Source organism: Lampetra fluviatilis, chromosome 22 (genome assembly GCF_964198595.1).
Source record: "Lampetra fluviatilis chromosome 22, kcLamFluv1.1, whole genome shotgun sequence".
Classification (NCBI taxonomy): Eukaryota; Metazoa; Chordata; class Hyperoartia; order Petromyzontiformes; family Petromyzontidae; genus Lampetra; species Lampetra fluviatilis.
In genome coordinates, this window is record NC_136296.1 from 13320793 (window position 1) to 13332788 (window position 11996).

General features: G+C 49.6%; 1 protein-coding gene across 4 annotated transcripts in view; it reads right to left on the reverse strand.

Moving 5' to 3' along the window:
- LOC144938581 (CD109 antigen-like) overlaps positions 1–11671 on the reverse strand; it is a 31676-nt gene extending 20005 nt beyond the window's left edge. Inside the window, exons 1-10 of one of the 4 annotated variants that reach the window (XM_078866547.1) lie at positions 11553–11671; positions 9220–9275; positions 8430–8584; positions 7886–7914; positions 7006–7239; positions 6572–6697; positions 6110–6149; positions 4260–4347; positions 3826–3910; positions 3015–3147 (exon numbers count right to left, since the gene is read on the reverse strand). In XM_078866547.1, the coding sequence (XP_078722673.1) occupies positions 3015–3147; positions 3826–3910; positions 4260–4347; positions 6110–6149; positions 6572–6697; positions 7006–7239; positions 7886–7914; positions 8430–8584; positions 9220–9266 (937 nt within the window). In that variant the 5' untranslated portion in view covers positions 9267–9275; positions 11553–11671. Of the gene's footprint in view, positions 1–3014; positions 3148–3825; positions 3911–4259; positions 4348–6109; positions 6150–6571; positions 6698–7005; positions 7240–7885; positions 7915–8429; positions 8585–9219; positions 9276–10738; positions 11075–11552 lie in introns of those variants that run through there. The other 3 variants (XM_078866549.1, XM_078866548.1, XM_078866546.1) reach the window with 3 other exon arrangements.
- Between the last annotated feature and the right edge of the window lie 325 nt (positions 11672–11996).

Below are 11996 nucleotides of genomic sequence, written 5' to 3' on the forward strand. Positions count from 1 at the left end.
AGAGGAAAAGACTAAAAAACAGCGAGAGAAGCTGGTTTAGCGCAGCGAAGGTGAAAGCAAGCAATGATGTCGAGGCTGGACTTCAACACAGCCCCCGCCAGAGAAACGCAAGCAGCGCACGGCTGCCTGGGCGCCGCACAGCCCCAAGCAGCATCCCAGGCAGTGGGTAGCGTCACAGACATGCAGCACAACAGAAGAAGGTACGGACACCCATCATGCAGAATCGTCGTCAAAGAACAAAGCCTTTGGGAAGGCCACGCACATGGGGGGTCAATGACTCGGTGTGATAAACTCTGTCCACTTTTTAGAAGCTCATCAGGTCAGAGTGAGAAACTTAATCTCGACAGGAACGAGTCACCCGTGAACAACAGCTTCATAGCTAAATCAGATTCCCGCAGGCTAAACAAAGATTCTGCAGGAGGCACCTGGGCCGCACCCATTCGATTGCACGGCTCCAGACAGCCCCTCGGGATCAGGAGTTATGCCCTTACTCTCTCATGGTAGTCAGATGTTTTAGAAGATCTACACTTTACCACACCACACGTGGCATGTGGCCTGCCCCCTAACTGCGGTGTACCTATTTATACTCATGAATGGAAGTAGGTGGAGGGTTTTTTTTGTTTTAGCAACATGCCAAATGTTTTACTGCCGTGCCGGGAGATCAAACGGAACCGGTGAGAGGTGACGTGTGCCACCAGGGCACCAGAAGTTGTATGTTGTACGCCGTGTGTTTGGTGTTAGTCGTGCGAGTGTTGTATGTTGTACGCCGTGTGTTTGGTGTTAGTCGTGTGAGTGTTGTATGTTGTACGCCGTGTGTTTGGTGTTAGTCGTGTGAGTGTTGTATGTTGTACGCCGTGTGTTTGGTGTTAGTCGTGTGAGTGTTGTATGTTGTGCGCCGTGTGTTTGGTGTTAGTCGTGTGAGTGTTGTATGTTGTACGCCGTGTGTTTGGTGTTAGTCGTGTGAGTGTTGTATGTTGTACGCCGTGTGTTTGGTGTTAGTCGTGTGAGTGTTGTATGTTGTACGCCGTGTGTTTGGTGTTAGTCGTGTGAGTGTTGTATGTTGTACGCCGTGTGTTTGGTGTTAGTCGTGTGAGTGTTGTATGTTGTACGCCGTGTGTTTGGTGTTAGTCGTGCGAGTGTTGTATGTTGTACGCCGTGTGTTTGGTGTTAGTCGTGCGAGTGTTGTATGTTGTGTACCGTGTGTTTGGTGTTAGTCGTGCGAGTGTTGTATGTTGTACGCCGTGTGTTTGGTGTTAGTCGTGCGAGTGTTGTATGTTGTACGCCGTGTGTTTGGTGTTAGTCGTGTGAGTGTTGTATGTTGTACGCCGTGTGTTTGGTGTTAGTCGTGCGAGTGTTGTATGTTGTACGCCGTGTGTTTGGTGTTAGTCGTGCGAGTGTTGTATGTTGTACGCCGTGTGTTTGGTGTTAGTCGTGTGAGTGTTGTATGTTGTACGCCGTGTGTTTGGTGTTAGTCGTGTGAGTGTTGTATGTTGTACGCCGTGTGTTTAGTGTTAGTCGTGCGAGTGTTGTATGTTGTACGCCGTGTGTTTGGTGTTAGTCGTGTGAGTGTTGTATGTTGTACGCCGTGTGTTTAGTGTTAGTCGTGCGAGTGTTGTATGTTGTACGCCGTGTGTTTAGTGTTAGTCGTGTGAGTGTTGTATGTTGTACGCCGTGTGTTTAGTGTTAGTCGTGTGAGTGTTGTATGTTGTACGCCGTGTGTTTGGTGTTAGTCGTGCGAGTGTTGTATGTTGTACGCCGTGTGTTTGGTGTTAGTCGTGTGAGTGTTGTATGTTGTACGCCGTGTGTTTGGTGTTAGTCGTGCGAGTGTTGTATGTTGTACGCCGTGTGTTTGCCGTTAGTCGTGCGAGTGTTGTATGTTGTGTACCGTGTGTTTGGTGTTAGTCGTGTGAGTGTTGTATGTTGTACGCCGTGTGTTTGGTGTTAGTCGTGCGAGTGTTGTATGTTGTACGCCGTGTGTTTGGTGTTAGTCGTGTGAGTGTTGTATGTTGTACGCCGTGTGTTTGGTGTTAGTCGTGCGAGTGTTGTATGTTGTACGCCGTGTGTTTGCCGTTAGTCGTGCGAGTGTTGTATGTTGTGTACCGTGTGTTTGGTGTTAGTCGTGTGAGTGTTGTATGTTGTACGCCGTGTGTTTGGTGTTAGTCGTGTGAGTGTTGTATGTTGTACGCCGTGTGTTTGGTGTTAGTCGTGTGAGTGTTGTATGTTGTACGCCGTGTGTTTGGTGTTAGTCGTGCGAGTGTTGTATGTTGTACGCCGTGTGTTTGCCGTTAGTCGTGCGAGTGTTGTATGTTGTGTACCGTGTGTTTGGTGTTAGTCGTGTGAGTGTTGTATGTTGTGTACCGTGTGTTTGGTGTTAGTCGTGTGAGTGTTGTATGTTGTACGCCGTGTGTTTGGTGTTAGTCGTGTGAGTGTTGTATGTTGTACGCCGTGTGTTTGGTGTTAGTCGTGTGAGTGTTGTATGTTGTACGCCGTGTGTTTGGTGTTAGTCGTGTGAGTGTTGTATGTTGTACGCCGTGTGTTTGGTGTTAGTCGTGCGAGTGTTGTATGTTGTACGCCGGGTGTTTGGTGTTAGTCGTGTGAGTGTTGTATGTTGTACGCCGTGTGTTTGGTGTTCGTCTTGCAAGTGTTGTATGTTGTGTACCGTGTGTTTGGTGTTAGTAAGGAGTGTGCGTCATGTTGCGTTCAAGTTATTGTGTTCGTGTAAAAGAGGTCCACACGTCCTTCCTTGGGAGTGCTTGTGCCAGCAAAGTATACGACGGCACACTAGGCGTGCGCTCTTTGCGAGACGACGTTCCGGCCCACGTCTCCTCTTCAGTCGTTCCCACAAGAGCATTACACCCAAGTAAATTAGCACGGTTGGCTATGTACAGTGCGAGAGTACAACATACATATCTTTCCAGATGAGGGTCCCAAAAGATGAGGGGGAACGCATGGGTCAGGGGTCAGAGGTCAGGGGTCAGGTTTGAATCGCGTTGAACAACAGGCCCCGGCCCTACCTGTCTGGTCATCCTTGACCTCAACGGTGACATCCAATTCTCTACGACCCTCCTGATTCCACGGATAATTGTTGAGCAGGGTCAGGATGTCATTACGTCTGATGGTGAAGTTTGTCGTTCCAGAAATCTGCAACTAAAAACGTCGTGTTATCGGGAATCCTAAAACATCATGTGGTTCCCCTCACCCCCCTGTCCCCCGCCTGTAAACTCGATAGCCACGCCACTGAATACCACAGTGATTTAGGGGAAGGGTTGGGGGATCATGATCGGGTTGCAACCTATCCAGGTTTGATGCAGACAGTTCAGGCAGCAGGAATTAGTTTGTACCAAGATCCGGTACTCTTGTTGTATTGAACTTTATCACAGTCAAGCGTTGATTGAGATGTCTCTCCAGGTTTGGTCAGTGGGATGGGTGGCAATCCTTGATCAAGCACATTTGTGAACTTTACAACCTCACTGGGCTAACTCCACACGTGTGTTTCAACTTCATTTCAAAATATTTGACTGTGCCAGCGTTCCCGATGACTCCGAGTAGAGTTCCCGAGGCAGGGAGCCGCACAACTCAGTTTTACTTCAAATTATAGGAAACACCAAGAGTTCACTCACGGATCTCAAAGTGCGGAGCACAAATATGTCAATGGTTTCTGTAAATATAAAGGTGCAATACAGAGTCGAGCCTTGAAATTACTTCAAAAAAAATTAAAATATTGAACTTAACAGGAAGCCAGTGCAGCGATTCAACATATGGACAAGCACATACCACAGACAGAGCGCGCAGATGTACACGGTGCAAACGTGACGTGTCACATACCGTTACGTTCATCCTGATGGGTGCTTCTATGAAAACCGTGCCGACGGTGACTTGTGCGATGCCTTGCCAAGGCCGACCTCGGCTCCTGCACGCGACAGCTACTTTTAGAATGAACGCAGTGGTGCGACCTTACAGAACATATGGGGCTACGACACAGCCAGCGTGTCGCAAAATCCGCACAAATGTTACAAGTTAAAGAGGATGCCTAGCGACGCGTACTGCTCACGTCTGGCCGTGCGCCCAGCTCTGGCTCCCACTGCAGTGTGTGTACGGGGAACAACCGCGACGCTCATCACCTCGTGGTTCCAATTGCTGCATCGTGTCCAGCCCCCTCTGACCCCCCACCCTCCAACCCCAGTCCTAGACCTCCTCTAGGATGACTCGGCCTCAAATGAGAACCTGGTGCGGGGTGTAAAATCAGCACTCGCCCTCACCTTGCAGTTATCGTCACAGAAGCATCATCGCTGCCATCGAGGGAGAAGTAGCTGGGGAGCTCGACGATCAACTCGTTGGTGCTGTGAGCTGCTCGGTGGACAAAGGTGGGGGGGGGGGATGACACCGCGGCTGAGAGCTCCATGATCGCTCCCAAATGCGGGCGGCAGCTGGCAAGTTCGACTCTGGTCCGCCTGGAGTGGTCAACTGGGTCGGTTGCCACCGCGACAGACACACACTTCGCAAGCGGTTCACAATCACGATTCGGAATTACATCGCGCGTGCACATGCGAACGTGGTGGTGGTCGTGGTACGAATGCCGCAGGTTTGTCACGAAAGGGGCGACGGTGATCGAGCGTTGCTGTTGCTCTCGAACAGTGGTGGCCATTACGTGTATCGCAAAAGATGTTGTCGTGGATCTCAGGACCAATCATAGCAAACAATGACATCCATCAAAAGCACACAGCAATGGTTCACGGCAAATAAAAATCAGAGACCTCAGAACGGATTCATTAAAAACAGAACTATCTCTACCAATCGATGGCACTAGTACTTGTTACATGACACGGGTATAATCCTCGGCTTTGGAACCTAAATCGTTTGACTCTTAACATAGGTTTGCAGTTCAAGTCCAGCCGGTAGCACTGGTTAATACTGTGGATGTATTCACCCTAGAAAGCTACGTGCAGTCTGCTTCACAATGGACATTGAGGACCACTGATATGCAAAGAAGAATAGATGATTGTGCGCCCGCATCATGGTCCACATTTGTCAAATTTATCCGCAAAATTGGGATTACACATTGTGAAACACAGCAGTGTGATGATCGCCTTGCACTATACAGTCCCTCCAGAAAAACGCGGAGTTTTTTGGTGATTGTTGCGGGCAAAAATCGTTGATTATGCGGCACGTTTTCTTAAAAAATGCGATGGAATATGCGGGATATTTATGCAATTTTATGCGATTAAATTGCGGGAACTTGCAAAAATTGCGGGAACTTGCAAAAACTGCGGTTTGATGAAAAAGAGAAAAAAAAGTGATTCCCCCAACACCCTATTCACTAGGCTACTACTTTAATGTAAAGAGTCATTTCTTATTACTTCCTATGATAAGCAAGCATACTACATCACAGAAAGTGCTGGGAATATTTAAGTTCTCATCTTGTTTTATTTCAGACCTTAACAAACAGATGGCTCAAACTTACAAAACATTGAGTCGAACAAGTTCTGTAGCTTTACAAAATGAATATGCTACAACTTCTGTAAAAATGAATAAATAAAATATTAAAAAATAAAATGTGTGCTTCCTGTTTTACAGAGGTAGCTATGCAAAATAATTTGCCTCCACTGTCATGTAACACACTGGGGAACTGCTTAGCGCGGTCTTTTGCGCTTATGTTTGTTGGCAAATGAGAAAGATTTGCGGGCTTCATCATGGTTTCATTGGCATCGCGGGGTTTGCAGCTTTTCAATGATGTCGCGTAATGAGTGACGTCACTTCATAACGTTCCCATGGCAACAGGGGAAATGGCTGCGCTTGTGTGAAGTAAACGCAACATTTTTCAACTTTCTGCTAAGATATATGTGACTTTTTGCAACGAAAATGCATGGATTATGAAATCATGCAAGCCCGCATATTTTGCGCGCGGAAATCTGCAATTTATGCGGCGAAAGTGCGGCGTATTTGAAAAAACGCGCCCCCCGCATAAATATGCGGACTTTGGCTGATTTTGCGTGAAATCTTGCGATCGCATAATCGCGTTTTTCTGGAGGGACTGACTATAAGAATGGAGCAAACACCAAAACGCACTCCCGATTTGATTTGAGTTGAGTGAACTGCGATCAGCACTTACCGTTGTTGTTAACTGTGAACTGGACATCAGTCTGGAACCTCTACACACAGACAAAAACAACAAAAACGGCGTCACACAACATCGTCTTTAAATCTATTCAAGCAAACCACGCTGCACCCTCGTGAACTTTCTGAAGTGCGATCCGCTCATCGCACTATCAACCCAGGAGGCGAGAACGCTGCCATCGGATGGATCACCACCGTTACAAAGACAAAGCGTCATCTGCGCAAGTCTCCACTCGTTCACCGCACGCGACGACAGCGGCCCGGCTCCACCTCTGCAGTGGAGAAATAACCCAAAGGCTCCTGAGCAGTGCTAGACTGGCTCAGCACGACTCGATTGTGCAATGGAAAAATAAGTTATTAGCATTGGGACAACCTCGTCATTAGCAGCGCACATATGTGCTGCCCCCTCCCCCACTGCTATTCCACTGACCGTGCCACCCCCACCCCTGACACTCGCCTCGGCCTGCACGTGTATTCTCCATTGGTCTTCTTTCGCCTGCACGGACAGAGGGAAGCGCAGGGAGATGGCGCCGTTCTTTGCTTGCACGTCCTTCCACGACTGCACCAGCAACATCACTGGGTTCTGCAAAGAAAAAGATCCCCCGTATAGCCTTAACAGACTTTTAGGGCTGTTAACGAGCACCTACGAAGGCCGGCACGGCACACGAGGGGTCTGTGTGGCTAGCTCCACACCTTGCCTCCTTTCTCTCCCCAGTGGTCAGGCTCATACCCAGCGCCAGGTATTCATTTAAGGTCGAGTTGACTTAGGGGAGGCCCTTGGCCGGTTAGGACATTCGTCACCAATGTGAGTGTTGAACAACAATCAAACTCCGCTCCCTGGGTTCGTAGCGCGGCGCGCACACATGCAGACGCACACTCAGGTGCACGTACCCACACGGAGACGTTGAAAGAACCGTGGTAGGGCAAGAGGTTCCAGTGGAAGCCGATCACTTGGAAGTGCACCACGTCGCCCGGCGCGTAGACCAAGCGCTCCAACTGCACCAAGATGCCTACGTCCCGTGGGGCCACATGGCCGCGCAGCCGCGTGAAGAAAAGCTCGCCGCCGTCGGCCTTGCCTGTGACGGTTATGTCGTAGTCTCTGGTGTTACCTGTCAGGATCTCGGCCTGCGCAAGCGAGAACGCACGGAGGGGTCACGGGAAGCAGCAGGGGGCCCTCGTGCGTGCTGCGCAACCGCGCGACGTCGATAGCGGCCGTGTCATTAGAACCTCCTCCGTCTCTCTTCTTCCCGTCTCTCCTCCTCCATCTCTCAGTGGAGCTCCTGCAGCGGCCACGTGACTCCTCCTTCAGATACAATTTTCAAAAGCAGCCCCAACCTGCTATTTAAGCTTCCTCTTTATTTGTTTAAGGTGTGGCCACAAGAGACCAAAATAGGAGTCTCATTTGCAAGCGTGACCTGGATCACCACAATGACAAAAGCAGTAAAGTAAAAACAAATATAGCAATGATGCCAAACAGACTTCAGCGCAAGAACAACCGCATTACAGAAGAAAATTGAAAACGGTGCCCAAACACAAATATTTCAGACGAAACATGGCAGTCTCAAGGTGCACAGCCTCACGATGTGGCTGACCCAGGGCACATCGGGGCATCTCGTAAGTAGTTCTGAGGATTGTTTTTTTTGTTTGTCCTGAGCGAGGAGGGCAAGAGGCCCATCGTTGGTCACGCTTCGAGGAGAACATCCCGCCGTGGTCCCCCCAAGGACCACGTCTCACGCTCTCGAGGAGGGTGGAATGTGAAGAGAAAACTCACCTCACTGAAGGTCACCGTTCTGGTTGAACCTGAGGAGACAAATCGCCACGTTACTCCCTGCACCACTGGAATGTGCGCAATCAATAAAGGAAGAGTTCCACACACAGCTTACATATTTTACGTATTTTACGTATTTTTTATATACCGTCTTGTCTAAAGTGCAATGTTTAGGAGCATCGTAAATGGTCTGCAAGCATTAGGGAAACAAACAGGGCTCACAGATGCTGCTGTTGTTAATGCCAATGAAATCGAGTGCAATTGGGTAGCACTCCCCAAGAGAACAGCTGGCGAGAGATGAGAGAGGAAACGAATTCCGTTGGAGCAGAGACCAAGAGTAGGGAGGAGAAGCAGAAAAAAAAGAGGGGATTGGGAAGATATTTGGGGAGGCCTTCACCCCGGTGGTGGGGAGTTACCAGCCACCCACCTCGACCTGTTCCGCGTGGTAGGCGCGGTGTGAATAATGCCCCACGACCACGGTGCACGTGTCGCTGGAGGGTTTGCGTGCCAGGGTCGCCCGCCGATGAGGGGTCAGGCAGTCGCTTACCCACGCGCAGGCCGCTAAGCTCCTTGCGGGTGCCGTTGGGCTGAAGCTGCAGGGTCACGTCCGCTTGGGTCTGGCTGCCGTTGATCCGCAGCAGGGAGACGGCCATCGTGAAGTCGCCGCTGCTCCACTTGCGCGGGTAGGTGACGAGGTATGTGCTGGCGGGGACGGGCGCAATTGGCAGAGTTCGCGAGCGGCGATTAACGCACGGATTTATACTCCTCAACCACAGGTGGATCTCGATGCTTCAAGAGGGGTAGTCGCCCCACATTTGTCAACGGTTTTAAAACAGGCCCCTGCATTAACAACAATAATACAAACACAGCCAATCTATTTTCTCTGGTAAATCTCAAGAGTGGAATGCGCTCCCACTCCATATTCACCAAATTAAATCCCTTCCACTATTTTTGTCCCAATTTTAAGAAAATGTTTACTGCAGCATTTCATTGAGTTGACATTGGTTTGGGTGTGCTCTGGGTCTTGCGAGGGACAATATATATTTGCACCGTTGTCTTTTACAGCGTTGTGATACGCAGTCGCGTTAACGATGCTATATTAAAATTAATTCTTATTAATTATATTTTGGGGTCTCAGGGGGCGGCAATTGCTTCCCCCCCCTCCCCCAGCTTGGATCTGCCACAGACTTCAATGATCAGGTCACAGGTTAAAGGGTCGCCTCCCATCCGTGCCTTGGCAATGCCGACAAGTTTGCATGCACTGGCAAGAGGAGGAGTAGATGAGGAGTGAGGTGTGGATGACGAGATGGTGTGAGGTGACGAGGTGGAGGTCTCACCCATTGGCCACGGCGACCGAAAGCGTCAGCAGGAAGAAGAGACGCATCTCGAGTGCCTAGATCGACAACACGGAGACGGACACGGAGTGAGACGCGACACACAGGGAGAGACGACAAAGACTCCCCGCATATCCTTAATCGACTGTTGGGACAAGTGCTGTTAGCGAGCCGGCACGGCACACGAGGGGGTGGGGGGCCAGCACCACGCCCGGCCGCCTTTGTCTCCCTAGTGGTGATATTCACGCTCCACACCAGGTACGCATTTGAGGCAGTCGACCTAGTGGAGGCCCAGGACCAGTTCAAATATTCGCCACTGTCGTTGGTCGTGAGCAGGAATCGAACTCGGGTCGCCGGGTTCGTAGCGCAGCACGCTACCCACTCCGCCACCACCTCCCACTCGAGACAGACACGCGCCCACAGCCCCTCCCTTCCATCACCAACTCCATCCCATTTCCCAACGTCCCTACCCATGGCGAACGTCCATAAATGACGTCACGCGATTTTGGCCGATTTTTGACCCCCCTCGTCACACGGCGTCACAAAAAGTCAGGACCCCCCCCCCTCAAATATGACGTCACAAAGCTCTGCCCCCCCCCCCCCCAAAACTATATTTCATTTTGAAAATAAAACTTGCTTCAAATCGCTTTAAACTATTGTCATTGTAGTGCGTATTTAATGTGGCGTTGCACTCTGATGTAGGAGAAAATATTAAAAAGGAGGCGTTGGAAAGCTGAAATTTTGCATAAAATTTACTTGAAAATATTCAACGTCTAACTAAAACTGCAGATGTTCAGAATATTATATTGAAATTCTCTTATAATTATAAAATATTAAAAGTAATTATAACTATACAAAAATACTTGAAACTTTGTAGTAGAACGAAGAAAAATGGAGAGTACAATTATAACAATCACATATTCATTTCACGGAATGAAAAGCCCCAGTAGAATCATTACAATAGATAAGTTTAATAATCATTAAAACATTTTACAAAATTTATGCTTCTCCATTCTCCCATGGAGAAGCAAAATGCTCCTTCATGGAATAAATAAAAGGTGACCTTAGTAAATGTAAATAATCAAATCTTTAATGAAAATTAATCAAAATTAGTGTTGTTATAACAATTATATTTAATTAATATGTATTTAAAGTTGCGCATTTTGATGCGACGCCACATTTCTCAAATGTCTGACCCCCCCCCCCCTCGGTGCGTGACGTCATTTATGGACGGCCCCCATCCATTACTCACCCGTCGTTGAACACTCATTGTCACTTTCATCATCGTCTATGTCACACATCACCACATCTATGTACTAACACCCCTCCCATCGACGCATCTCACCACACTGTCCTGCTGCAGACAGAGCTCATCGTTGTGCAGCGCCTTGGCCAAGGCACTGTATACATTAAAATAAGAGGAGACTTGTACAAATACATAGATCTACAGACGGAGACACACACAGACGCATCTCCGATGAACACGGTTGACTACGTAATATGCGAAAGAAGTTCAACTTACGTAATGAGATGGATGTACAAAGGCGGACGATCTCGCTCACACACAAGAGACACCAATACGCACAGACCGAGTAGGCACGCCGGCACGGGCAGAGCGACGCAGGGAAAGGCGCAGTGCGGTCTGTCGAGCGCCTGGGCTCTCACCGCTCCTCTGCCTCGACAGCCATCGCTCGTCAGTAAAAACTGTTCATTACCAGGATGTTCTTTTCGAGTTTCTATATCTCATCACGTGATAGCGGCACAAAATAACCATCTCCAGAGCACAATCTTCACCGGTAAGGTTTTCACACGCGCGCGCGCGCAAAGCACAATCAATAATAATTCATCTCTCTCGCTGAAGTCTAACTTGACAGTCTCTCCGCAGACGGGCTGGCCACTGTGACCACGCTCGATCCGTGCCACACATTCCACGCGCAAGGCGACTTGGCACCGACTTTAGCCGCATTCCCATCCTCGCGAGAGGTCCTTGCCGTGCAACGAATTTGGCAGAAAACGCCCCGAGATTCTCCCCTCCTCCTCCACCTCCTCCAGCAACAATGGAACAAATCGTTGACCGTACTTCACCACGCTGGTCAGGGCATGGTTGGTGAAGGGGGGAAGGCAAATAGAGACTCGAGAGCGTAGAAGCACAGTACAACAATGATATTGCTTCACTGCCCGCTTGCGCAACCAGATAGCATCCCATCCCAGAAGCCACCTCTACCACCTGTTACTTGTTGTGCCCTTCCAACCGCTGCTTAGCTTCCGAGATCGGGCGTATTCAGGCTTCGTCTCCCCGTAGCACCACCACCCGCTTCATCAGCGACTTATCTCACCGCGGAGCCTTCAGGGGAACGGTTGGAGCCTCTGTCCTGGCTGAGTCCTTGCGGAGCAAGCAGAGCTGTGGACAGATGCGCGCCTCGCGGTGTGCAAAGGTGAACTCGCCTCCCGCTGTTTCCTGTTTATATAGAGCGGCGGTGGTGGCTCGGGGGGTGGGAGAATTTAAACGGGCAGCCAGTCCAGGTCTGTTACGTCACGTAACAGGGTGAGGTGGGGGGTTGCGCAATCTCCCGTCGTAAAATTTTCTCTGCTTTGCCTCTTTTCCAAAAGCCAACGCCCCTTGGTAGCTGTTGTAAACCAGTTACCTCGCCTTCTTGCAATTAATTGTCGCATGCACAGAGATGGCAGCGCCAGCCATCGGCAACCCAAGCAAGAGCTGAGGTCCCCCAAGTGGATCAAGGGGTGCCCAGATTCGTGTCAAAATAAGGCGCCAAATTTCA